The 27,928-nt window shown below is 37.8% G+C and overlaps 2 protein-coding genes across 2 annotated transcripts; both read left to right on the top strand.

Moving 5' to 3' along the window:
* The first annotated feature begins 7,426 nt into the window (after nucleotides 1-7,426).
* On the top strand, nucleotides 7,427-10,036 carry LOC120439768 (interferon-induced protein 44-like). The gene is made up of 8 exons (XM_039610785.1): nucleotides 7,427-7,466; nucleotides 7,830-7,871; nucleotides 7,991-8,024; nucleotides 8,251-8,449; nucleotides 8,795-8,941; nucleotides 9,293-9,464; nucleotides 9,556-9,656; nucleotides 9,813-10,036. Exons 2-8 carry the CDS (start codon nucleotides 7,832-7,834, stop codon nucleotides 9,981-9,983), a joined length of 864 nt encoding a protein of 287 aa, XP_039466719.1. The 5' UTR covers nucleotides 7,427-7,466; nucleotides 7,830-7,831; the 3' UTR covers nucleotides 9,984-10,036.
* An 8,449-nt stretch (nucleotides 10,037-18,485) lies between these two features.
* On the top strand, nucleotides 18,486-27,885 carry LOC120440065 (interferon-induced protein 44-like). The gene is made up of 4 exons (XM_039611661.1): nucleotides 18,486-18,683; nucleotides 26,817-26,994; nucleotides 27,124-27,224; nucleotides 27,333-27,885. Exons 1-4 carry the CDS (start codon nucleotides 18,630-18,632, stop codon nucleotides 27,600-27,602), a joined length of 603 nt encoding a protein of 200 aa, XP_039467595.1. The 5' UTR covers nucleotides 18,486-18,629; the 3' UTR covers nucleotides 27,603-27,885.
* The last annotated feature ends 43 nt before the right edge of the window (nucleotides 27,886-27,928 follow it).

The raw sequence follows: 27,928 nt of genomic DNA on the forward strand, positions 1-27,928 counted from the left end.
CATTTTTAGGTAGCACCACCAATTGTAACTGAATAACAATAATCAATTACATTGTTATGAAAAAAAATACAAATGTATAAAAAGGAATAGAAAGACTAGAAAGAAAATGTAACTTCATTGAAATGCAAAGAATAATGTCAAAGTTATTCTGAAAGTCATTACCTTCTCCTGTGTGGCTCTGAACAGTTTGATTACAGTGCAGGCAGACAGAGCTCATTTATACTGTTCTTGCTACTTTCACATTTCTTATCATAGTTTTACTTTTACTTTCTTTTTTATTTTTCTTGATGTTGACTCAGTTTACTGTATACCACATTACTTGACTTCACATCACTGGAACTTTCACTATGTTCACTTAAGATAAGATGAGATAAGATAACATAACATGAGATGAGATAAGATGAGATAAGATATCTTACCTTATCTTATCTTATCTTATCTTATCTCATCTTATCTCATCTCATGTTATCTTTTCTTTTATTATCTTATCTTATCTTATCTTAACATAAGATAAGAAAAGATAACATGAGATGAGATAAGATTAGATTAGATTAGATAAGATAAGACTTTATTGATTCCACAACGCTGAAATTGCGTTACCCCAGCTCAGGTACGGATGGCAGATGATAAATACAAAAATACAAATAAAATACAAACAAATTCAAAATAAGTAAGATAATAAACTATATACAATGGTAGCATACACAGAATGTGATTATTTATAGAGGGTTGTGGAAATATGCAAGACATAAATAAAAGTATTCTACCGCTGCTATTACTATGTAAGTAATAGATGTCTACAAATATCTATAAGTATAGACGTGCATGCACACACACGTCCATACTAAATATACATATGCATACATACACATACACATATATCGATACCTGCACACGTCCATACATATAAAAGGTGCATGTGCATGAAGTATCACCGTGGATATGCAAGGGAGCGGTCTCTTCGCTGTAACTTTCTTTTGCACGTTTAGAAACCACAAGTTTCTGCTCTTTTGCACCTATAGAGCAACTTGAGAAGAGGTTGCGCCATGTATGGTGTGACAGGAGATGACATACACACACAGACACACTCGCTCACATACGCTTGCCTTGTCACGTAGTTAACTGAACTGTGTGTAAGCCAGTGGTTTGGACGTGCTTGAGAGGCTGTCAGACGTGGTTTACAGAGTGCAGCCGATCAAACGGAATAGGGTGCTCGCCTGGTACCCTATCAGCCCATCCGGGGAGCAGTCAGGGTCCCAGCTCCAAACCCAGGCCCCCGACTTGGTCTCGGAGACGGCTGGGGGACCCGTAACATATATTTGACGACAGTGTCGCCTTCCCCAACACATCATAGCCTTTGTTATGGACACACAGGTTGCTGAGGACAGCTAACCACTCAGGTGGGGGCTGTGCGGCATGTTGGGAGCGGCTAGTTGTCTCCCATCATGCCTCGGGAGCATGTGTTGCCAGTTAAGATGTAAAACTGTGTATCTGCCAGAGGTGGGTCGAGTATCCAAAAATTGTACTCAAGTAAGAGTAGCATTACTGTAAAATATTATTACTCAAGTAAAAGTGAAAAGTAGTTGCTGAAAAGACTACTCAAGTAGTGAGTAACTGATTGTAATGTCCAATTTATTTTTTAAATAAATGCTATCAGACAAACAAAAATAAAAAAATATACACATTTTAGTATTTTCAAATAGAATATGTGTAAAAACATCAACAAAATAAGGCACAACAATTCTAATTTCAGTTTTTCACAATATAAAGCCTTTTTAATCAATATCTACAGTAAATAATATAAATATATAAACAGTGCAAACCATTTCCAGTGACAAGATATGCTGTACACTTTATATTCATTTTTGCTCCAAATGGCACAGCAGCCTCAGAGAAAACATTAGAACAAGGCAACTTCAACATATGTACATACAAGGCAGCTCAGTTTACCATAAATTGTATGGGTGTGCGTCTATTTCTGCATATTTAGCAAAAATGTGCCATTTCTTCACTCAGTGAAGTGATGGGTAAGCTTCAGCAGCAGTTTGCTCTCAAGGTTCTTTCTGTGAAGCTGTAACTATTTACTGTTTAACTGTTTGTCCAAAACACATTGCTAGTATTAACTGAACTCCCAAAACAGCACTACCTAGATCACTTAAATTACACAATTGAAAGCATATGTGTATTGTTTGTGTATTTATACACAAACACTCATATATATTCAAATAATTTTTTTTAAAAAAGTTCATTTACCTGTTACTACAACACACCAAATCCGGTCGTTGGTACTTCCTGGCTTGTGCAGCCACTAGGTAACAAAAGCTCAATACTGCCCCTAGCGTCCTGGAGCACTTCCGTTGTGCTTTGGAATTTGTACGTGTTTTGGAATTTACATGTGTTTTGGAGTTTGTGCTATGTAAACAAACAAAGTCATTTTAACACAACAATAAACAAGGTTCAGCAGGGGTCCGTTCTTCGTACCTCACTTACTACATCCAAGATCAAATGACACATCCAAGATCAAATCATCGCGCCAACTTTGAGCTCGCTATTCCGGTTCTCCGAACACACCTGTTGTTGACGATTAGTACAGCTGGATGAAGTAATGTGAGATCACTGGGTGGCTTAAAAGGGGCTACGCATCGATAGTAGAAACATTGATCGGCAACCCTTTGATTGGTCGGCGAAGAAGTTGAAGGAGCGCGCTCAGTATTTTTCGGCAGCAGAGCAAGAACTCTTGATTGAGGGATTTCAGGAGTTTCAGAGTTTAATTAAAACGCAAGGGAACACTGCAAATGCTGCAAAAGCAAGGAGAGAGGGCTGGCAGAAAGTTGCTGACAAATTAAACTCGTAAGTAATTTATTATATTATATTACATTATATCATATTATATCATATTACATTATATTACATTATATTACATTATATCCTCTTTCACATTAGAGCCACAACAGGACCCACTAGAACATGGGAACAAGTAAAAGTGAAATATAAGAATATTCTACAGAATGGTAATATTTATCACTTATATTGCTTTTAGTCTCTTGAAAAGAGACCCTGAAATAATCTGTTTGTTTGTTTATAACAGCAACCAAGAAAAGGGCAGAACAAATAAAGACAGGTGGTGGTCCTGCACCCCTCGTCACACCCGGCAGAGGAGCTGGCCCTAGGGTTGAATGCCACCAGACCCATTGTTGAGGGCATCCCTGGGGCAGCTCTTCCTTAGACCAGCAGCGGGGTGCAGTAGCAGCAGCACCTTCATAACTGGTAAATGAGCTCATAATTCTATTTGTACAATGTAAAATATTTGGTTGTTGCCTTAATTAAAATGCTTTTTGTACTGTGACATTTATTGACATTGTGGGTTTTTTTTGTGTGTAGTTTTACATAACACTCCATCACTTCTACCTGTTCCCATGCAAGGGGTGACTGAAGCATGCACAGTAAGTTGGGATATATATATATATATATATATCTATACATATATATATATATATATATATATATATATATGTACACACGTGTATATATATATACACACACACACATATATATATATATATACACACATACACACATACATATATATATATGACCCATGTGCCTGTTCATCTTAGCCGATATGATGCCTGACAGGAGCTTCCATGTAGTACTGAGGCAGGTAACTGGTCGGTAGTTGGATGGGACCGGTCCCTTCTTGGGGTCCTTGGGGATCAGGACCGTCCGACCTTCGGTTAGCCATTCCGGGTGTCTCTCGTTAACTAGCAGCTGGTTCATTTGTGCTGCCAGACGCTCAAATGAACCAGCCAGTAGGCGTGAACCATGTCGGGCCCTGGTGCTGTCCAACTCTTCATACTGGAGACCCTTTCTTGGATATCTGCCACTGTGATGGTTACTGGACCATACTGGACCCTGTTCAGGGAGGTCGCTATGGTCTGCCCTCAGATCCACTCGCCACTGAGCATTGCCGTCCTTCTCCCATATGCTCTTCCAGTATTGCTCCGTCTCCAGCCTTGGTGGTGCTGTTCTCTTATTGTTCCCTTGCCACTGAGAGTACACCTTTGCTGGTGCTGTGGAGAACAGCTGGTTTATTCTCCTGCCTTCTATCTCTATCTTCTATCTTCTGCTCCAAAGGCGTGTAGTTTAACCACTACGCTATCCAGCTGTTATATATATATATATATATATATATATATATATATATATATATATATATATATATATATATATATATATATATATATATATATATACACACACACACATACATACACACACACATATATATATATATATATATACATATATATATACAGTGTTGGGGAGTAAAGGAATACATGTACCGCCGTTACGTATTTAGAATACAAAATATGAGTAACTGTCTCTTAACACCCTGGTGTCCATGCTCCTAGTGCAACTGATGCAAAACCTGACCCTGCAGTGACTTGGGCAACAGCACCCGCAAGCATCTCTTCTCCCCTAGGATGAGAGACCTTACGATATAACACGCCAACTTGCTCCACCAGCCTACGCCATTGCCTGACCAACCCGAGGGCTTCCCTTGAGGTTTGGCCCCATTCCATTGCATCAGGCCCCCTTCCCCGCATCCAAAACTTCAGAAACTACTGAATAATAGGGTCAGCCTCCTGCAAAACACGAAGGTCAGATGGCGCATGTCCTGGAAAGACTGAGATAGTGGCTTGAACAGCCTCAGTTAGTGGTTTCATACCAAAAACCTGTTGCAAAGGGGCAGGGAGAGGGGTACCAGAGACTATGCCTAGTTCATCAACTGAAGTAACTGTAGCGGGATGTTGCCATGAGAGAGCATCTGCATTCTTATTACTTCGACCAGGTCTATACTTGATAGTGAAATCAAAGGCGGCAAGCTGTGCAGCCCAGTGCTGTTCTGTAGCGCCCAGCTTGGCTGTGGACAAATTACTGAGGGGATTATTATCTGTATATACTGTGCATTTCTGCCTCAACAGATAATCTCTGAACTTTTCAGTCATAGCCCACTTCAAGGCCAGAAACTCTAATTTCATAGAGCTACAATTATTTATATTACACTCTGTAGGACGAAGGCCGGGGCTAGCATATGCTATAGGTCGGATCTTCCCTGACTGTTCTTGGACAGCACTGCACCTAGGCCCTGATAGCTAGCATCCACCTCTAAGATAAACGGCAGAAAAAATTGGCATAAGCCAAAACTGGAGCAGACACCAACCTCTGTTTAAGTCCTTCAAAGATCTGCTCACATTCATCTGTCAATGCTGCAGATAAAACCTGTACACCGGGTTTTCTGGACTTGGTACCAGTCAGCTCAGCAAATAGGCGATGTAGGGGGATGGCCAATTTTGCGAATCCCTCAACAAAACGATGATAGTACCTTGCAAAGCCTAAGAAGGAACGCAACTCAGAGACATGGTTAGGCCACTTAGAAACTGCTTCAATTTTATTAGGGTCGGTAGAAACACCATCCCTCGACACAACATGACCCAAATAGCTCACCTCAGATTGAAAAAAGGAACACTTTTCCAACTTAGCCTTGAGACCCTCTCGCTGCAACCGTCCCAGGACCACATCCAAGCGACTTACATGTTCCTCTACTGTAGAAGAGAACACAATGACAGAGCAACAATGACTGACAGTGTTGGTCTCCAAAGATCCTCTCCATTAATCTCTGAAATGTACTTGGGGCATTGCACAACCCAAAGGGCATCCTATTCCACCCAAACAACCCAAATGGAGTACAGAATGCAGTCTTCATTTTGTCTTTTTCTGTAACAGGGACTTGATTATAACCTGCTGCAAGGTCCAGAGTGGAAAACCAGTGGGCACCGGATAAAGCGTTGAGTGACTCGTCAATACGTGGCAAGGGAAAGGCGTCCTTGCGGGTCTTACTGTTTAAAGCCCGGTATTCCACACAGAGGCGAAGGCTGCCATCTTTTTTCTTTACCAACACAATGGGTGAAGCAAAGGGGCTACTACTTTCCCTGATTACCTGGGCCTCAAGAAACTGTCGAATGTGGGCTTTTACGGCCTGATATTCTTAGGGGAGAATACGCCTATACCTCTGCCGCACTGGGGTCTCGTCCGCTAGAAGATAGGAGTGGAATCTTGCCAGGGCTGAATTCGGCATGCTAAACAGTTGCCAAACACTTTCCTTGTTGCCTTGCAATGGAGATCATGGCATGTGATGTGGATGAAGTCCTGTGGCCTCACCTAGCACAGAGGCATGATGCTGAGTTTTGAGTCAAATGTTTGGTTCTGCAAGACAAGTTAAAGGTTATGTGAGTGTAGCTTGAATTTTACACTTTGTGTTTAGTATTTTGAGACAAAGAGATGAGATTTTAGGAAATGTGAAGATGCGCTCTGGGCCTTTTCATAACTACCCTCGAAGCACCGGTCGATGTAATCTTGGAGAGCGTCTAAACTCTCCCTGCTGTCCCCCAGGGTGTTGGAGATGATTAAGCAGTAGTGGTTAATTATATGACAATTGATTTGTATATTTGGTATAATGGAAGCTTGAAAAAAACGTTTGTTAAATTCTAAGCTGCCATTTGCTTTCTTTCCGCCAAATCTCCGGCGTCTGAAGCCACCTACAGCATGAGCTACTTACCTTTCCTGTCACTCCCGTCACTTAACCTCTATGTCAGTGGTTCCCAAACTTTTTTCGCTGGGCTCCCTGTTTGTTTTGCAAGAATCCACCCCCCGCCACAAACACATCCTCCAACCACACACACCCATATTTTGTTTTCAAACTCAATTGCAGTTTGTTTTCACACCTTAAACATTTTGTAAACAATTACACAAATAAAAGTAAACTGCACTAATTTACAGGTTGCAATAAAATAAACTACTACCTAACAAACTGTGGCAGGATCAGCCAGGTATTATTTGTATCCCACTGTAACTTTACTATATAAAGAGCTAACATCTCCAAAATTTCATTATATGAAGTGTTTGTGATCTAAAAATCAAGAGTGTGGGACACTGTTTGTCCATGATTTGGACAGCTCAGTGACGCAGGGGAAACAAATTCTGTCGGGGATACCTACCTTGGCACCACCGTTGTGCAGGTGGTGCCAAAAGCAAGATATGCTTCATCATTTTCTAGTCTTTGGCTTGGAAGGAAGTTGGTTTGGAAGCATATTTGGCGATGCTTTATCTTCTGGTTTGCACTTGTGTGAGAGCCCCATCAAAAACTTGTCCATTATGCTAGCAGTGTCCAAGCATTCTTTTATTTTATTCATACCTCACCCCCACTGCAATGGCTCTATGCCCCCTCTAGGGGGCGCGCCCCCCACTTTGGGAACCACTGCTCTATGGGAATATATTTGGATCATTGTAGCTTGCAACACTGTGACAGCCATTAGTTCTGCTTCCTGGTCTCAAAGGTCGTCATTTTTTTTTAGTTCGACAGGCACATACAACAGGAAAAAATTACTTAGGTACAAGTTTTCAAGGTAAGAATTATTTTTAATTCTATCAACAAAAAGCTAAAACTGAAAGGAAAACTAAAGTGTGCATTCTTCTGCATTCAGAAATACAATCACTGATGAATGATCATTGTGACAATATGGGAACTGAATTTTTTTTGACATGCTAAAACTGTATTACAAGCATAATAAATATTCCCTTAAATTCATTTTTAATTAAAACACATGTATTAGTGAATTGTGTTCCTCAGTTTGATTGCCAGACATGTACCAATGAAAGTATTGCTACAAGTCTAATACAACACAAAAATCTTTAAGCAAAGAGTGCTATGTTCTAAATGTTTTAATGCATATGTATAGATGTTATTATTGTGCTGTAATGTTTTCCAGCAATGGGAGGAGAAAAGTCTCGACCTGTAAACCCTCCAAAGAGTAAGATAAAACATAACACAATAGAATCAAAAGGATCAGAAATAATTACGTTTTTATTAATTGCTTTCTTTAAAATATATATTTTTGTTTTCTTTTTCAATTCTGTGCATTTCTTTCAGTTTTAAGTGAGGAATGGAGGAAAATGAAGTGGAAGTGAGTGTTTGACCCTTAATGGGCTTTTTGTTGCCACGTAAACGCCATAAATAATCTACTTGCAAAAATTGGTTGTTGTCAGCTTAATTCCCTGTTCTTGTTGGTGTTTGCAACATCCTCCATAGTCTCACCACTGTATCTGCACCATAATCCCAACATATCTACACCACTGACTATCAGTTTGACTTTCTTGGCTTTAACTTCATAAATATTCTTCTTTGAACAGTGGCAAAAACAATGATCTCCAGTACATAAAAAATTACAAGCCTCATAACTCTGAGCTCCAGCACCTCAGAATTCTTCTTCATGGACCAGGTGGTGCCGGCAAGTCCAGCTTCATCAACTCAGTTGACACTCTTTTACAAGGCAGAATGACCTCAAGAGCTTTGGCAGATGCAACTTCTGCAGCGAGCTTCACTAAAACAGTATGTTTTAATTCGAGTATGGTTTAGTCAAGCTCATGTATTTTGTGCAATTTGTTAAACAAAAGTCATGCAATTTGCAACAAAACTAGTGAACTGAAACTAAAGTCTTTCCACTACAGCACAGTAAAGATTAGCACTACAAAAGTCCTAGGATGTAGTCTGCACTAGCATGACAGATCTTTTTTTTTGCTTTTTGAATCTCTGTCTGCAGATTAGTTTCACTTTACTTTTGTCCATAGTTGTTCTTACAGATATCAGTCTTATACTAAACCAGAAACCAGTTTTGTAGTCTTCAGTGATCAGGTAACCCTTTTATCAGAATAGTTAAAACCTTCTGTTTTACAGTATGAAACTTTCAAAATCCAAAAAGGAGGACCAGGAACTTTTTATTCTTTTGCCTTCAGTGACATCATGGGCATTGAGAAGCACAGAGGAGTTAAGGTGGAAGACATCATATTGGCCATGAAGGGGCACATGAAGGATGGTTACAAGGTATCATGAAGTTCAAGGCAATTTTGCAGACACTATTTAATGGTGTATAGAATGACACTATTTTATTATGGCTTCAAATAACACATACAGTTAGATACAGTTAGTTAGAAGTTAGATTTAAAAAATCAGAGGATGGGATACATTTGTTCCAACAGGGATGTGCAATTGCACTCTCTCTCTCTCTTTATTTATATATATATATATATATATATATATATATATATATATATATATATATATATATATATATATATATATATATATATATATATATATATATATATATATATATATATCTATGTCTGAAACATATTTGTATATATTTGCTTAACTGATTTGATTGTTTTCCAGTTCAATCCTGGATCTTCGTTATCTGAACATGATCATGAGTACAACAAGGATCCCACTCTAAATGACAAAGTTCATGTTTTAGTGTCTGTGATCGATGCCAACAAAGTAAAACTTCTGAGTGATGATATAATAAAACAGATGAGGACTGTCAGATTTGCAGCCAGGGACATGGGTAAGAGCCAGGCTTGGTTATAGGATAAACTCAATTGAATTAAATAAGCTGACAAACATCACCTCAACTCTGATATTCTGTGTATTGACAGGAATTCCCCAAATGGCAATTCTCACCAAAATTGATGAAGCCTGTCCAGAAGTCAAAGGAAATATAAGAAATGTGTATAAAAGCTCCCACTTGAAGGAACAGGTACTTTTCTAGTGGTATTTTTTTTTAAGTTTTAAATTTTCTGTATTTTAGCTGGAATATTTATTTATTTATTTATTTATTTATTTACCAACAGTTTAATTCACGTAAATTTCAAGTAAAATAAATGCTAACAAATGTTAAACTGTTGAAATTTAGATGGAGACAGTGAGTGTGTCACTGGGTATTCCACTGTACTGCATCTTTCCTGTCAAGAACTACCACTCTGAGACCCAAACAGATGATGACGTTAACACACTGATACTGGCTGCTCTGAAGCGGATGATTGACTTTGGAGAGGACTACGTCAACAACGTGCAGACCTGCTGAACTTTGTTTATTGTTGTGTTAAAATGACTTTTGGGTGTGAACAGGAAGTAGTAATTCTTTGCATGCTGATTTTAATTTCCTTGCCTAAAGCATTTACCCTTAGACTAGAAACTCTTCAGGTCTTTTTTTTGCTTGAATGACAAAGTTTCTGTGTTTGCTTTGTAGACTTGGCTTTCAGTTTTTGTGTTTTGCTCTTGTATCTATCAACCTTTGAACAGACATCTAATTGTGTAAGAAAACTATACTGCTTTCATATTATACTTCTTGTAGATGTTAATATGATTTCTCATATTAAGAGATTAAGAGAATTCTTTTGTCCTTTTGTTTAATAAAAAACAAAAGTAACATCTGCATCTCTCCTTCTCAAAGATTATACACCACTCCATCATTTTCCTTCCTGGACACTCAGGCCTAGGAACCATTTGGCAACCACCTGTGGTGAGTGGCTGCTGGCAGTTGCTAGTATGAAACCGGTCAGTGCTGGATTGGAAACTTCCTTGCAGATTACTATGGTTGGTGAAGACACCAACTACTTACTGAGTGGCAGTAAAACTGTGAAAAGCAGAAACAGATCCTAGCAGACTGGGTACCCAGTGGCTGTGCTGACACAGTTGTAAAATTGTGATCTGTTGCTGAGATGTGTTTGTGTCATTTTCATGGGATTCGGGGCCCGCATCAAAAAAAAATATCATTTTGGGTTGAGCCATCCCAGCCCCTAAAAATATAACACTGTGCAGACATGGACATGGTTAAGTTTATGAATGGAAGTAAATTAAAAATCTCATCTATAAAATTGTGTAAAAGGTTTCTTTTTATTCTTTTTTTTTTTTCTTTACAGCTTTTTAATCTATCAGTTGAATATTTTCAACTGATAGATTTTATTTAATTTAAAATGAGTATTTCTGTGGCAGACCTGAGAGGTCAACCAACATAAAGTGATTTAGGGGAGACAGTAACGTGACTAACAGTAAACAAACAATAGTAAACATGTATCTGCAGTAATATATGAATCATGTGATCTGAACACACATTCCCTTGAATCTTTTTCTCCCTCACATCACCAAAGAATCCTCTGCTTCGTTTCAGTGTGTCTCAGTTCAGTCTGCAGAGTATTTGATTTTTCAGGGCTGCTGTAATATTGCCATCCACTGCAATATTCTTGGACAGCAGTTTATCATTTTTGGATAGCCTATGCTAGGTAGCTAGAAGGATAGATAGATAGATAGATAGATAGATAGATAGATAGATAGATAGATAGATAGATAGATAGATAGATAGATAGATAGATAGATAGATAGATAGATAGATAGATAGATAGATAGATAGATAGATAGATTCACTTTTCCTTACATTGGCGGATGACCAGTGGTTCATCACTGTGAACAAAAGCAAAACACTCCATACGGTTCTCACTTCCTAGCAAGGGAAGTCCGGCAAGATGTTCAGCCGACCTCGTGAGTGTGTGTGTGTATGTGTCTCTGTGTATGTGACTTCCTGCCACACAATATATGTTTACAACTATTTAACCACATATCCTAGTTATCCAAAGGTCATCTCCCCTCACCATTAACTTTAATGGTTGCTACAGTGTAGCGGCTTGAGTTAGGCTGAACCCGTTGGCCAGCTTCCCTCAGGGTCACTCCATGGTTGATTACATGGTCCACTATTGTAGCTCTGATGTCATCAGCAATTCTATTTCTTACTCTTCTCACCTTTCCTCTCCCCCCTCCTCGTCCTCCTCTCCCGCCTCCTCGTCCTCCTCTTGCTCCTCCTTGTCCTTGTCGTCCTCTTCATCCTACTTCTTCACCTCCACGTCCTCTTCCTCGGCCTCCTCTACTTCTCACTCTTCCTGCTCCCTCCATTGTACTCCACACACACAGCTTACCTGTATTATAGTGCTTAGGCTGATTGCAAAGTGAACTAATTCTCTAAAACAGTTTTCACATGTGACAGTGTGCCAGACAGTTGGCAAAATAGTGTAAATAATCGCCTTAAATGTGTACAGTTTTGCTAGGAGTGCGTTGATCATTTGGAAATTGAGTGTAAAGCCGTGAGTTGTGTTTACAGTTCTGCAAAAAGAGTGCTGTGCAGTGGATTGTAGCTACAGGTTTGCAAAGTGTATGTTACAAAATGGCAAACTGAGTGCAAAGCAGTGTTTGTGCTTTTAGTTTTGCAAACTCAGTGAGTGGTTTTGCTATAAGTATTAATAGTTTTAGAAATTGTGGTATACGAATCACAGTTAGGGTTTAAGCATTCAGAAAAAACTGTAATAAAGTTTAGGCTATTTGAAGCAATGACTGTAGAAAACATGGTCAGTCATTGATTTGAAGGCAAGAAAGAAAGCTGGCAAAAACGAAGACTTATTAATTTACCAACTCTTTTATTAAGACATGGAAGAATGTGATGGATAATGAACCCAATAGTTCATCAAATTAATGCTTGAAAATAACTTTTAGTTTTTATTCTGTTCGCTGCAGACTTGGTTTTGTTTATCAGCGTTAGAATAAGGATTAAATATTTAGAATTAAAATGACTTAAAATGTAAATGAAACTATGTCCAAATTTGATAAAAGGGCAGCGAGAACAAAAAGTTGCTCAATTTTGAGTTAATTATGTTAAAATATTTGCAGCCAGTAGGGAAAAAAATCTAATTATAAAGTTGCTGCTAACAATTTTTATTTCTTGCTGATCATCAGGAAAACAAAGAAATTAGACAACACTGAAAAATTATACTATCTGCATTTTACTCCCTCAGACAGGTGTCCAAGGGAGCAAAATGAGTATTTCTGTGGCAGAAATTCAATACATGGTGACACAGTTTTCCAGAAAATTGGTCAGTAGGTGATGATTTCTTACTTCCTTATCTCTACTGTAGAACATAACCTGCTCCAGAGCAGAATATGTTCTCCATTACTACATTATCTAATTATCCAATCAGAACAGGAAGTAATTAAAAACAACTACTGAAGCCATGAAATACCAAAACACCAAAATACCAACAGAAGGGGAAAACATAGAGAGAAACAATGAACATAAACAAAAACTCTAAACTCTGCTTTGGTTTCTGTCTGTGAAGCTTTATTTTAAATAATTTTACGACAAAATGACACAGCCCATTAAAAAAATCCACAAATCATAACAAAGATTTTTGCATATTAAAATATAAGAGTAGCTTTGGCTAAATGTTTTTAAAATTTTCCATACAAAGTAAAATAACAAGACTATATCCAACTAAATGTCAGACTGTACTGGGATTTAATGAAGCCTCACATTATAATGTTTAAATGAAGGGATGCATATTTATCTTTAGTCTATAGTGAAAAAAGATCATTTTCATTTTTTGGTTGTCATATAGTTTTTACATTTAATACTGACAATGTTAACAGTATGACAGCATGACTGTGTGTCAGCTGTTAGCTATAGTTCACTGATAAATACTGATAAATATTAAATAAAGTCTGGAGACAGTCATTCATGAACTTCCTTTTTTCAAAAATGAATGCATCAAATCCAACCACATGCCTTTATCCTAAGTACAAGTTATTCATGCAGTTTTCAGTCAAGTAACATAACAAGACGTGATTTATATTTCAGTCAGTACTGTGTTCAGTTTCACATCTGCTTCCTAAAGCGTAACATACTGACGATTTGTTACATAGTGTCAGTGTGTCACGTTTTGGGACGAGAACGTGTTGGTCTTTCAAGTGGTTAAGGAAGTCGTCTCCATAGACAATCATTTGCTTCAGTGCACACAGGATATGAGCATCAGTGGCGTCATCGATGCTGATTTCTGAACTGTAGTTCTTTACAAGAAAGATGCAGTTCACTGGGAGTCCCAGCAGCTGGCTAAATTTGTCGACCTGAGTGTTAAATCAAATTCAGTTAATTAGTAAGTATAAAACGATTTCAGTGCTGAATTTAAAAAATGTAACTTAACATTTGTAAAAGGTCTCAAAACTAAATGGAAAACAAAAATCAAAAACTACAGACAGAAAAGATTTACTTGTTCTTTCAGGTACTTGCTCTTGTAGATGTTTTTGCGATCCTGTCTTGCCTCAGGACAAGCTTCATCAACTTTGGTGAGAATAGCCAGCTGGAGAATGTCTGTTACAGTTTTTTCTGAATGCTTAAACCCTAACTGTGATTCTTATACCACAATTTCCAAAACTATTAATACTTATAGCAAAACCACTCACTGAGTTTGCAAAACTAAAAGCACAAACACTGCTTTGCACTCAGTTTGCCATTTTGTAACATACACTTTGCAAACCTGTAGCTACAATCCACTGCACAGCACTCTTTTTGCAGAACTGTAAACACAACTCACGGCTTTACACTCAATTTCCAAATGATCAACACACTCCTAGCAAAACTATACACATTTATGGCCATTATTTACACTATTTTGCCAACTGTCTGGCACACTGTCACATGTGAAAACTGTTTTAGAGAATTAGTTCACTTTGCAATCAGCCTAAGCACTATAATGCAGGTAAGCTGTCCGTGTGGAGTACAGTGGAGGGAGCAGGAAGAGTTAAAAGAGTGAGAATTAGAGGAGGCCAACGTGTTCAGCCTAACTCGAGCCGCTACACTGTAGCAAGCATCATAAGGACATTTTGAAATGAGAGTCGGTTAGTACAGTCACTTTGCACTAAGATTTGTAGCACGGCCATATGCCAATGAGAAACACAACAATACCATTGTTGTAAAAATACTGAAATTGTTACTTTACAGAATTGCTAGACGACCAGATGCTGGGGCAGAGGAAGAATGTTCACTGCAGACCAAGAAACCCATATAGTCAATATGGCGATTGCAAATAATCCTATACTTGGAAATAAACACTTTTGTTTGTTTTGATGTGTGTGAATAAACACCAGTACTTGAAGTTTGGATCCCTCTATGCTTACGGATCTATGACAAAAGTATGAGCTCAAACTGACATAGCCTACCTTGTGCACAGAGAAAGCAAAAGCCAGATGTGTTTTTTATTCATACCATCAGTGTGTAGTTGGTGCATTGTGTGCTTATTAATGTGATGGCTTGTGTTAACTGTTGGATACCAAAATACCATTTTTACAAAGGTGTGTAGAGTTAAGCAAGGGTTATTCGCTTTTACAAGAAAACTACAATGTTTTGCTGATTGGGTGAAGAGTTTTCTTATTTGTGTGTAGAGTTTTGCAAAAATAGCCAATAGTTACAAAAAATGTGCTCAAGCCATCAGAAAAAACTGTAACACAAAAACTTAATAAGATGTCATGCATTTGTTGTTGTTGTTATTTTTATTATTACTGTCTATAGACTTACATGTCAAAATTATTCCACATAATGTATTACAATTATGAAACTGTTGCCGTACCCATTTCACTGGCTGTCAGTCTGACAGTTCTCAGCTTTTTCAACACTTCTTCACTTACAGTTTTTTCTGATGGCTTGAGCACATTTTTTGTAACTATTGGCTATTTTTGCAAAACTCTACACACAAATAAGAAAACTCTTCACCCAATCAGCAAAACATTGTAGTTTTCTTGTAAAAGCGAATAACCCTTGCTTAACTCTACACACCTTTGTAAAATGGTATTTTCGTATCCAACAGTTAACATAAGCCATCATATCAATAAGTACACAATGCACCAACTACACACTGATGGTATGAATGAAACACACATCTGGCTTTTGCTTTCTCTGTGCACAAGGTAGGCCATGTCAGGATGAGGTCATACTTTTGTCATAGGTCCATAAACATAGAGGGATCCAAACTTCAAGTACTGGTGTTTATTCACACACATCAAAACAAACAAGTGTTTATCTCCAAGTCAAAACAAAATAGTAATTTCACTGAGGAAAAAAAAAGAAATCAGTCTACATCGTGTCATCTCTGTGGATCTGGCCACAAAATTTTGTCTACATCACATGCAATGTCCTCTAGTCCAAGGCAGCGGGGAAAATATCTTCTGGAATTTTACATCTATGGTATTGTTGTGTTTCTCATTAGAATATGGCAGTGCTACAGATCTTAGTGCAAAGTGACTGTACTAACCGATTCTCGGTTAGTACAGTCACTTTGCACTAAGACTCAGATTCTGATTCTGATTCTTAGTGCAGAGTGACTGTACTAACCGATTCTCATTTCAAAATGTCCTTATAATGCTTGCTACAGTGTAGCAGCTCGAGTTAGGCTGAACCCGTTGGCCGAAGCTGGCCTCAGGGTCACTCCATGGTTGATTACATGGTCCACTATTGTAGCTCTGATGTCATCAGCAATTCTATTTCTTACTCTTCTTACCCTTCCTCTCCCGCCTCCTCATCCTCCTCTCCCCCCTCCTCGTCCTCCTCTCCCCCCTCCTCGTCATCCTCTTGCTCCTCCTTGTCCTTGTCGTCCTCTTCGTCCTACTTCTTCACCTCCACGTCCTCTTCCTCGGCCTCCTCTACTTCTCACTCTTCCTGCTCCCTCCATTGTACTCCACACACACAGCTTACCTGTATTATAGTGCTTAGGCTGATTGCAAAGTGAACTAATTATCTAAAGAAGTTTTCACATGTGACAGTGTGCCAGACAGTTGGCAAAATAGTGTAAATAATGTGTATAGTTTTGCTAGGAGTGCGTTGATCATTTGGAAATTGAGTGTAAAGCCGTGAGTTGTGTTTACAGTTCTGCAAAAAGAGTGCTGTGCAGTGGATTGTAGCTACAGGTTTGCAAAGTGTATGTTACAAAATGGCAAACTGAGTGCAAAGCAGTGTTTGTGCTTTTAGTTTTGCAAACTCAGTGAGTGGTTTTGCTATAAGTATTAATAGTTTTGGAAATTGTGGTATAAGAATCACAGTTAGGGTTTAAGCATTCAGAAAAAACTGTAGTAGAGACACTGAGCCAGCTGGAACAACAGTGACCAGAACATGAACACTGTCATTCAGGCTGGGACATGAGCGGTATCCCACATCACCCTCTCTCAGTTGTTGTTGTGGAATGAACTAAAAAGCAATTCAACAAGTAGAGATTTGAAAGACAAGAACACTATGTGATTCTGTAAGAATTTGAGTATTTGAGTAAGAATTTGCATTATTTTGGTAAATCGTGTCTCAATTAATTCTGGTTTTAAAGTGGCGACCAAAATGACAGAAAACAGAACAGAGCCCTCAACAAGAGTAAAAGCAGTCTTATCATACCAGGAAAGTTATATATTATATAAGATATCACGTTTTGACAAATAAGCAGCTACATAAAACTTCTGTTTCATAAAACATGAGTGGAATGGACAGCTATATTTTAATGCTCAGCTCTCTCTTCATTACAACAGACCAATAAAGCGTCTGCATCACTGCAGACAGGACCTCAATCCATCTGTCAATCTCCCCCTCCCCTCAGTCTCTAATATACTTCAACTCCTCCACGTTGGCAGCATCTCATCCCTGACACAGAGTGGCCACTCCTACTTTTGAACTGAGCACCACTGCCTCAGACACGGAGGTGCTAATTCTAAGATTAGATTTGACCCAAACACGACAGGAAGGTTAAGGGAAAAATGATTTTAAAAAATTATCATGCTTGTAATAAAGTTTTAGCATGCCAAAAAAGTTCCCATACTGTCACAATGGTCATTCATCATTTATTGTGTTTATGAATGCAGAATTTAGTTTAAGCATTTTGTTGACAGAATTATAAATAATCTTTACCTTGCAGGGCTCTAGAGTGCAAATGCAACCAAATTTTTCAGTGGTGCGACTAAAAAAAATCATTGGTCGCACCCATGCGACCCACTGTTCGAGTAACAAAAAAAGAAGTCTATGCAAATCTGAAAGTCTCTGTGTGGTCAACAGCAGACACACATTATGCCCCTATCGTGGTCTAAACCAATCAGAGATAGTCAGGGGCGGGACATCTCTGATTGGCTGTGGTCCAGTTGAAAGTGCAGACGGACAGAGAGAGGTGGGTAGTTTGAATAAAGCGATATCGATTTATTAAATCCTGAATCGACTTTTAAATATAAATGTATTTTGCCAGAAACGCCTGAATCTCAGGTTAAAGCTCACAAAACTATTTCAACAACCACCAAACAGTAAATGAGAGCAGGTACACGAATTCCACACAAAGAAGTAAACACAGCGTGGACCCGACGCATCAGAATCAGCTTTCTTTTTCTCGGCTTTCTCAGCCCCGTTGGGGCTGAAAGCCGACAGCTCACTGATTCTGATGCGTGGGGTCCACGCTGTGTTTATGTCTTTTTTGCGCTAGATTCTCAGCAGCAGATTTTGTCTCTCTCGAACCAAAATTCACTGAACCAGCAGCAAAAGAAGATCCAAACTACGCTTTACATTTGATAAATATCGTCATTAATTCCCTCCAAGGGTGTAGATTTGGCATGGACGGAAGGGACATGTCCCCACCAATATACAGCAATTATTGAATTGTCCCCACCAATAATTTGATCTCTTTGAGTAAAGGAAAACAACCCCGATAGAAAGAAAAAAACGATCTGTCAACGTCTCATTCACCCAGTGGTGCAGAAAGAGTTACATTACGTTCTCTACTGGAGTCCTACATCATGTGACAAATATGGCCAATGTGATTGGCTGTGCCTTTCAGGGAGCTCTGTTTAGTTTTAGCAGCAGCAAGCCTGCGCTGCAAGGACCGGCAAGGAGGAGAGGAGGATGGCAGCAAAAAGGAAGAACCTGGATATAAGAAAGTATTTTTCAAAGAAACCTGTAAGTCACTTAAAGTCAAGCTCACTCATAAAATGTGTCCGTCATAATAACGTTACAGGCTATGCTAGGCTTTGGCCCACATCAGTCTAAAATTGTATGTAACCATGAATAACGTGTTTTGGAAACTAACTGCACAACAGGCAGCACTATTAGTTATCTCAGTCTCCCAGAGTAGCATTTCTAATTTTGATTGAAACTGTCAGAGAAAACGGCAGCCTCGAGCAAGCCAGGATATTAGTTTACAGAGGCTGTTAAAATTATATGTCTAACTTTAAAATGTTGGTGACACAATAATTTCATCCTAGTGGTACTGACATATTCATAGGGTTAATTTTTGAGACAAAATATCATGAGGTAGTCATGATTTTGCAAATATTCCACCTTGTAGTGCAGTTTGCACAAATTGTTTTAAAAATGCACTCACCCTACAAACATTACTGATGAGTCAAGATCTGCACAAATTGACAGAAACACTGAAGCAGCTACACATTTTATTCTTTTTGTCATGTTTGTCCTATTTGTCAGGTGACAGAAGAACCAACACAAAGCTCAGAGAGCAATGGTGACACAAGGTCACAGGTGAAATTGATAATTTTGTGGTAATCTTAGATGAGTAGTTTTATGGACAAAACCCACCAGGTCATTCAGTGTTCCTTTAGTGCTAATGTATCAGAGATGTTGGTGTACTATAACTGAAGTAATGTTGTTAAGTCCTTAAAGTCATATTCTTTTATTGTTATGACTGTATTTGAAGCTATTTTTATTTTTCTGTGATACCTGATTTATATGGAATATGGCTGAAGTAAACTAAAGTCTAAAATACTTAGTCATTTGCTTAATAGTAATTTAACATTATACAGGGTGGGCCATTTATATGGATACACCGTAATAAAATGGGAATGGTTGGTGATATTAAAGTCCTGTTTGTGGCACATTAGTATATGTGAGGGGGCAAACTCCTCAAGATGGGTGGTGACCATGGTGGCCATTTAGAAGTCGGCCATCTTGGATACAACTTGTTTTTTTCAATAGGAAGAGGGCCATGTGACACATCAAACTTATTAGTAATGTCACAAGAAAAACAATGGTGTGCTTGGTTTCAACGTAACTTTATTCTTTTATGAGTTATTTACAAGTTTATTGGACCTTGGGGGCCATTCAACTGGCCCACGACAACCAATCCACTTTCCAGGAAACTGTTCATCTAGGAATGCTCGGACCTGGCACCCATAATGTGGTGGTGCACCATCTTGCTGGTAAAACTCAGGGAACGTGCCAACTTCAGTGCATAAAGAGGGAAACACATCATCATGTAGCAATTTCAAATATCCAGTGGCCTTGAGGTTTCCATTGATGAAGAATGGACCCACTATCGTTGTACCCCATATACCACACCAAACCATCACTTTTGTTGTTGCAACAGTCTTGGAGGGATCCATCCAATGTGGGTTAGTGTCAGACCAATAGCGGTGGTTTTGTTTGTTAACGTCACCATTCACATAAAAGTTTGCCTCATCACTGAACAAAATCTTCTGCGTGAACTGAGGGTCCTGTTCCAATTTTTGTTTTGCCCATTCTGCAAATTCTGTGCACCGATCTGGGTCATCCTCGTTGAGATGCTGCAGTAGCTGGAGTTTGTAAGGGTGCCATTTGTGAGTAGCTAATATCCACCGAAGGGATGTTCGACTAATGCCACTCTCCAGTGACATGCGGCGAGTGCTACGCTGTGGGCTCTTGCTGAATGAAGCTAGGACAGCCACTGATGTTTCTTCATTGGTGACAGTTTTCTTGCGTCCACATTTTGGCAAATCCAGCACTGAACCAGTTTCACGAAACTTAGCAAGCAGTTTGCTAACTGTAGCATGGGAGATGAGTGGTCTCGTAGGGTGTCTTGCATTGAAATCTGCTGCAATGACCCGGTTACTGCGTTCACCAGATATCAACACAATTTCGATCTGCTCCTCACGTGTTAACCTCTTCGACATGTCAATGGCTGTGAACAAAGAGAAACTTGTAAATAACTCATGAAAGAATAAAGTTACGTTGAAACCAAGCACACCATTGTTTTTCTTGTGACATTACTAATAAGTTTGATGTGTCACATGGCCCTCTTCCTACTGAAAAAAACAAGTTGTATCCAAGATGGCCGACTTCTAAATGGCCACCATGGTCACCACCCATCTTGAGGAGTTTGCCCCCTCACATATACTAATGTGCCACAAACGGGACTTTAATATCACCAACCATTCCCATTTTATTACGGTGTATCCATATAAATGGCCCACCCTGTATAATTCACATATAAAACTATGAATTGTAATTTTAAATGGTTTAAAAGCATGTAGAATAGCATATATAGGCAAGTATATTTCTCCTTTTTTATCAAGAAGCAAAGACAAAAAGGAAAAAAAAAAGAAACAGGACAGGGTTCAGTGGTTGAATCATCCATCCCCACCAATGCCAAAACCAAATCTACGCCCTTGATTCCCTCTAACTTTTGCTGTTTTGCTTCCACCACAATAAAATCACACTTCATGCACAGCACTCTCTCTCTCTCTCCCTGTGTGTGTGTACTTCAAGAACAGTTTCCCATCTCAAATTACCGTAACTGTACTGTACTACCGTTGTTTACAGCGCTATCGGCCGCTGTCTTTTTCTTTTCTTTTTTTTTTTTACTTAAATGACCTCGGACAAGAAAGCCTAATTTCTGCTGTTCAATACTGAAGAAATTTAAACCTTTTAAAATTATGCAAAACTGCAGAATATTGCAGAATATTTTTAAGGTTATCTGCTACAAAAAGCCAGGCCAGGAAAATCTCCTTCGTGTTCTGTGTTTTATCCTCAGTTACTTTCACACAAAGGCATCTGCTGTGATGTTCACAATTCTGATGAAGTCTCACATGTATCAGTACTGATAAATGATCAGAATTATAATATTTCTGACTGTCTGAGGCAAAATTGAATTGAATCGAACCGGGACCTTGTGAATTGGAATCGAATGGATTGTAGAAATCAGTGATGATACCCAGCCCTAGTGAGTAGCCTGAAAAGAAACTAATGATTCTATTGAAAAGAACTTTCTTGTTAAGTTAAGGCCTGATCTGTCTGAAATTCATAGCCAGTGCTCTGACATGGAGCCATCAATCTTTGAACGCTGAAAAAGCGCAGTGTATCCAGAAAACACATTATATGTCACGGTAAATGCGTTGTCCAAGTGTCCCCTCTCCCCACTGCCTTTCAGCAGCAGGCAGCAGCAAACAGGTCGTCAGAGGAGGCCAATGTGATGATTAAGTTTAATATTGTCTACAATATTGCCAAAGAGTGCCAAAGCACTTTAAGCACAAGCACAAGATTGTTAGTTAATCATTGACAAATGAATATTGTCTGTATGGACAGCAATTTACCCCCCCAAAAAGTGCACATGTAAAACTGCAGTGTTAAGCGATGTGGTTGAAAAATTTGGGTGTGCCTAACTTTTGTGCTGGTGGAGAAAGAAAAAAAGAAAAAAAGTTAGGCGCACCAGTGCAACCGTGACAAAAAGTTAGTCTAGAGCCCTGCCTTGAAAACTTGTACGTATGAAACTTTTTCCTGTTGTATGTGCCTGTCGAACTAAAAAGAAATGACAACCTTTGAGACCAGGAAGTGGACCTAATGGCTGTCACTGTGTTGCAAGCTACAATGATGGCAAATATGTTCACATACTTTCATTTTTTCAAGTCTCGTTTTTTCTTCTGACTGGCGAGCACAACACCGTCTACACTGTACATCATTTTCTTTCAGAATAAGCCAATCATCTCCTGTGGAGATATTTTAAACAAAGATTCATATATATATATATATATATATATATATATATATATATATATATATATACATATATATATAGAGAGAGAGAGAGAGAGATTTGAAATTTACATGTATGTATGTGGAATTTCCCTAGTAAGATTGACAATGGTACATAATTTTTTTCTTTGGTTTCAAAATAAGTGATAATGTCCTTCCCTTCAAGTTTGACTTTGTATGTTGTTTTACACAGTATGTAGTTTTCAAGTTCTCTCCAAAATGTAGCACTATATGAACAGCCATAAAACAAATGAGTTACAGTTTCAGGTTCAGATTTACAAAAGGTACATTTTCTATCAATGTCAGAGAATCTTGAAATGTATGTGTTGGATGGATATATGTTATGTAGTATTTTCAAATATAATTCTCTTATTTTGCTTGCGATAAAAAATCTAAAAGGAACAAGTCATGAATTATCCCATTTGATATTTTTAAAAATAGTGTTCCAAAAAAACTTCCCTCTTGGAGTTATTTTCTTAGCATTATACAAACATTCTCTAATATGTTTATTGGTTTCTTGCTTAAGAGATCAATACCATTTATATAAAGAGTGTTAACGGATGCATGTGGTGTGTTCTGTTTTTTGTAGCTTTTCATCAACTCAATCAGTCCGCTGGGAACGGACTTTATTACTGAGCTAAAATCTTTAAAATTGATAGGGAAAGTCATTGTAACTTAGTAGTTGGCCCTCACAGTCAAATAAGTCTTTTAAATAGATTACATTTTTATCAATATATATACATATATATATCCAATTCAGCAAATAAAGTGACTTGTTCCTTTTAGTGATACATTCATTGTTCCAGATAATGGATCTATGTGGAGAAAAGTTATCTGAATAACATAGTTTCCAAGCCAACAATGCCTGTTGATAAAATGTAGACATTTTAACTTTGACATACTGTAATTACAAGACAATAAGAACTGTAAACCTCCATCATTCCTAAAAATGTTATGTGGAATGAAATGCCATAATGATCCAGGAGATTTTAAGCATTCTTTTAGCCATTTCACCTTAAATGTATAGTTCAAGTCCATGAAGTCCAGAAGGCCAAAACCACCTTTATCTTTAGGTCCACAAAGCAATGATTTTTTCAGATGATGGTGCTTATTCTTCCATACAAACTTAACCAACAAGTTATTAATATTTTTACATTTGGAATCATACACATTAAGGGAAAGGGCTGGATACACAAATCTGGAAACACCTTCAGCTTTAGTCAAAAGGATTCTACCAAAAATTGATAGGTCTCTTTGGAGCCATAAGTTCAATATAGTTTTAGTTTTTTTCCATCCTGGGAGAGAAGTTGAGTTGTTGACGCTCTGTGTCATTCTTACAGACATGAATACCAAGGTATCTAACACAGTCTTTGACAGGAATATCGTATAAAGACTTGACATTTGATTGGTACAAACATAAAATTTCACATTTAGATTTATTTATTAGTTTTAATCCAGAGGCAGTTGAGAATTCGTCTACTAATGTGATAGCATTTTCAATCTGATCTTTGTTTTTTAAGAATAAAGCGGTGTCGTCTGCTAATTGAGTCAGTCTGATTTCTGTGTAATGAAAGTAGTTCAGCCACAATTAAAAATAAAGAAGCTGAAACTGGGCAACACTGGCGAACAGATTTCATGACTGGAAATCTTTTAGTAGTATTTGGATATAGTATAACACAACTGTCAATATTTTTATAAAAGATTTCGATAGTTGACACAAAGTTGGACCAAAACCAAAAGTTTGGAGTGCTTTAAATAAGAAATAATGTTCTACCGTATAGAAAGCTTTATAAAAATCAAGAAACACAATAAGGGAATCATCATCTATGTTGTCAGAGTCGTCTAATAGGTCAAAAATAAGCCTTATGTTTGAACTGATATGGCGGTTGGTCATAAATCCAGTTTGCGTTTCAGCTATTATCTCATCAAGATTTTTTTTTTAATCTTTTGGCATAGACCAATGAGATAATCTTATAATCTATGTTCAAAAGCGTGATAGGTCTCCGATTTTCTATAATAAGAAGATCTTTATCAGGTTTAAGAATAAAAGTTATAATGTGTGTTGGCAGTAGCTCAGGTGGCAGAGCAGGTCAGCCACTAACCAGAAGGTCCGTGGTTCGATCCCAGGCTGTTCCAGGCTGCATGCCAGATATCCTTGGGCAAGATACTAACCCCATGTTTGCCTACCTACCGGTGGTGGTCAGAGGGCCAGTGTTCGGCAGCCTCGCCTCTGTCAGTGCGCCGCAGGGCAGCTGTGGCTACAATGTAGCTTGCCATCACCTGTGTGTGTGAATGACACACACACACACACACGCACCGGTGGCCTGCATCTCTCTCAAATGCAGGCCATTTACCATTTTACCCTGTTTCATGCTTGTGGACATTTCTAAGACAATCCTTAAATAATTCTAATAAAGGATCAACAATTATATCCCAGAAATGTAAATAAAATTCTACTGATAAACCATCGTTGCCTGGAGATTTGCCCTTTTTCATTGATTGAATGGCCTCTGAAATTTCTGATTTTGTTATGGGACGTTCACAGTTAGTTTTAAAATTTTCTGAGATAGTCGGTACAAAATGTTTAACTGACTCAATAAATCTGTCACAATCATTGATATTACATTTCGATTTGTATATATCATTGTAGAATGAACCAACATGTTTTGAGATATCTAAATGATTAGTGGTTATGTTATTTTCAATCTTAAGAGCAGATATATTGTTTCTTCTTTGGTTCCGTTTCTCAAGAGCAAAAAAGTTACTAGAATTTCTTTCACCTAGTTCTAGCCATTTTGCTTTGGACCTTATAAAAGTCCCTTTAGCCATGTTAATATATGCCTTATCTATTTCTTCCTTTAGTCTTTTCAATTTAATTTCTTCATCATCTGATAGAGCATCTTTCTTCATTAATATGTTTTATTCATTCATTTCTTTTTTTTATTTCTTTGCTTCGCCTTATTGCTGCTTCTCTTACCTTGAATTTGAAAAATTCCCATTTTAGTGTGTGATTCATATTGGCATCCCCGAATATCTGTTCTGCCATTTTTTCCACTATAATACAAAATGTATCATCATTCAATAAATTATCATTTAGCTTCCAAAAACCATGTAGATTACTTTGACTTTGTTTATTGCCAACTAAGTGAATTGTGATCAATTTGTGATCGGTTAATGGAGCAAAATCATTCTGAACATGAACATGAAGAAGATATTAACCACAAGTCAATTCTGGATTGTAGAGATCTATCTGCATTGCTCCAGGTAAACTCTTTTGCATCAGAGTTTAAGAATCTCCATACGTCTATAACTGCAAGTAGTTCACAGAAAAACACAGTGCTCTTAAATTTTGAGTGTTGAGATGTTCTTGTTGGTACTCCATAAGATCGTCTGGAGGATCATTATAATCCCCTCCAAGAATCATGTGGGCTCGCTTGTATTGTGATTTTAAAAAATCAAGTTTCTCAGATACTTGTATCCACATAGATTTGGCCTGATTTGTGTTGTTATGGCTGTATAAATTACAGACTATAAAGAAGGTGTTGTCCAATTTGAAAACCAGAATAATCCATCTGCCTTTATATGAAGACAATGACTCAATAATGTTACCTTTAAAGTCATTAAGGAGAATGACTACGCCTGCCGAATGTTGAGAGGCATGGCAAAAATAACACTGATCACCCCACTGTGCTTTCCAAAATTTTACATCATTATCACACGAATGAGTTTCTTGTAGAAAAATCAAATCAGCATTTTTCCGTCTACAGAAAATGAAAATGGACTTTCTTTTGGTACTGTCACGAATACCTCGAACATTAGGGGTTATATTTTTAAGGAACTGAAATGTAAGTGTACTTCCATAAGGGAAGAAGGGAACGAATAAAGTGAACTGGATGTCTGTTAAATTAACTAGAAACTTGTAAGGTGCTAAGGTATAAACACCTAAAGAAGATACTCTCAAAAGGGAACACTAAGGTTTGAGAACCTAAATAAAATTCTTCAGATTTCAGACTTTGTTTTTTTCCAATGAAGTGACCCAAATACTTCAGCAGAAGTTTTATGTTGCTACTTATTTTTCAAAATATAATATGTTATATAATATATAACTTTCCTGGAATGATAAAACTGCTTCCACTCTTGTTCGTTCTGTTTTCCACTGTCATTTTGGTCGCCACTTTAAAACCACCATTAATTTAGACTCTGTTTACCAAATAATGTATTACTCAAATTCTTACAGAATCACATAGTGTTCTTGTCTTTCAAATCTCTACTTGTTGAATTGCTTTTTAGTTCATTCCACAACAACAACAACAACTGAGAGAGGGCGATCTGGGATACCGCTCATGTCCCAGCCTGAATGACAGAGTTCATGTTCTGGTCACTGTTGTTCCTGCTGGCTCAGTGTCTATACTAAGTGAACCAGTGTTGAAAAAGCTGAGAGATGTCAGACTGACAGCCAGTGAAATGGGTACAGTAAAAGTTTCAAAATTTTAATACATTATGTGGAATAATTTTGACATGTAAGTCTATAGACACTAATAATAAAATAACAACAACAACAAATGCATGACATCTTATTAAGTTTTTGTGTTAACAGACATTCTCCAGACGGCTATTCTCACCAAAGTTGATGAAGCCTGTCCTGAGGCGGAACAGGATCCCAAAAACATCTACAAGAGCAAGTACCTGAAAGAACAGGTAAATCTTTTCTGTTGGTAGTTTTTGATTTTTGAAGTTACATTTTTTAAATTCAGCACTGAAATTGTTTTGTACTTAGTAATTAACTGAATTTTATTTAACACTCAGATCGAAAAATTTAGCCAGCTGCTGGGACTCCCAGTGAACTGCATCTTTCTTGTAAAGAACTACAGTTCAGAAATCAGCACTGATGACGCCACTGATGCTCATATCCTGTGTGCACTGAAGCAAATGATTGTCTATGGAGACGACTTCCTCAACCACCTCAAAGACCAACACGTTCTTGTCCCAAAACGTGACACACTGACACTATGTAACAAATCGTCAGTATGTTGCACTTTAGGAAGCAGATGTGAAACTGAACATAGTACTGACTGAAATATAAATCACGTCTTGTTATGTTACTTGACTGAAAACTGCATGAATAACTTGTACTTAGGATAAAGGCATGTGGTTATTTGATGCATTCATTTTTGAAAAAAGGAAGCTCAAGAATGTCTGTCTCCAGACTTTATTTATTATTTATCAGTATTTATCAGTGAACTATAGCTAACAGCTGACACACAGTCATGCTGTCATACTGTTAACATTGTCAGTATTAAATGTAAAAACTATATGACAACCAAAAAATGAAAATGATCTTTTTTCACTATAGACTAAAGACAAATATGCATCCCTTCATTTAAACATTATAATGTGAGCAA

The sequence above is a fragment of the Oreochromis aureus genome, linkage group 4, assembly GCF_013358895.1.
Source record: "Oreochromis aureus strain Israel breed Guangdong linkage group 4, ZZ_aureus, whole genome shotgun sequence".
In the NCBI taxonomy this organism is placed as follows: Eukaryota; Metazoa; Chordata; class Actinopteri; order Cichliformes; family Cichlidae; genus Oreochromis; species Oreochromis aureus.

Excerpts from the sequence above, each read along its gene's own strand:
- LOC120439768 (XM_039610785.1), top strand. The coding sequence starts at position 7,832 with ATGGGAGGAGAAAAGTCTCGACCTGTAAACCCTCCAAAGA. Across the intron at positions 8,025-8,250 it reads TGGAGGAAAATGAAGTGGAA|TGGCAAAAACAATGATCTCC; the intron begins GTGAGTGTTTGA and ends TTCTTTGAACAG. Across the intron at positions 8,942-9,292 it reads ACATGAAGGATGGTTACAAG|TTCAATCCTGGATCTTCGTT; the intron begins GTATCATGAAGT and ends ATTGTTTTCCAG.
- LOC120440065 (XM_039611661.1), top strand. The coding sequence starts at position 18,630 with ATGGCAGCAAAAAGGAAGAACCTGGATATAAGAAAGTATTTTTCAAAG. Across the intron at positions 18,684-26,816 it reads AGTATTTTTCAAAGAAACCT|TTCATTCCACAACAACAACA; the intron begins GTAAGTCACTTA and ends ATTGCTTTTTAG. Across the intron at positions 27,225-27,332 it reads GCAAGTACCTGAAAGAACAG|ATCGAAAAATTTAGCCAGCT; the intron begins GTAAATCTTTTC and ends TTTAACACTCAG.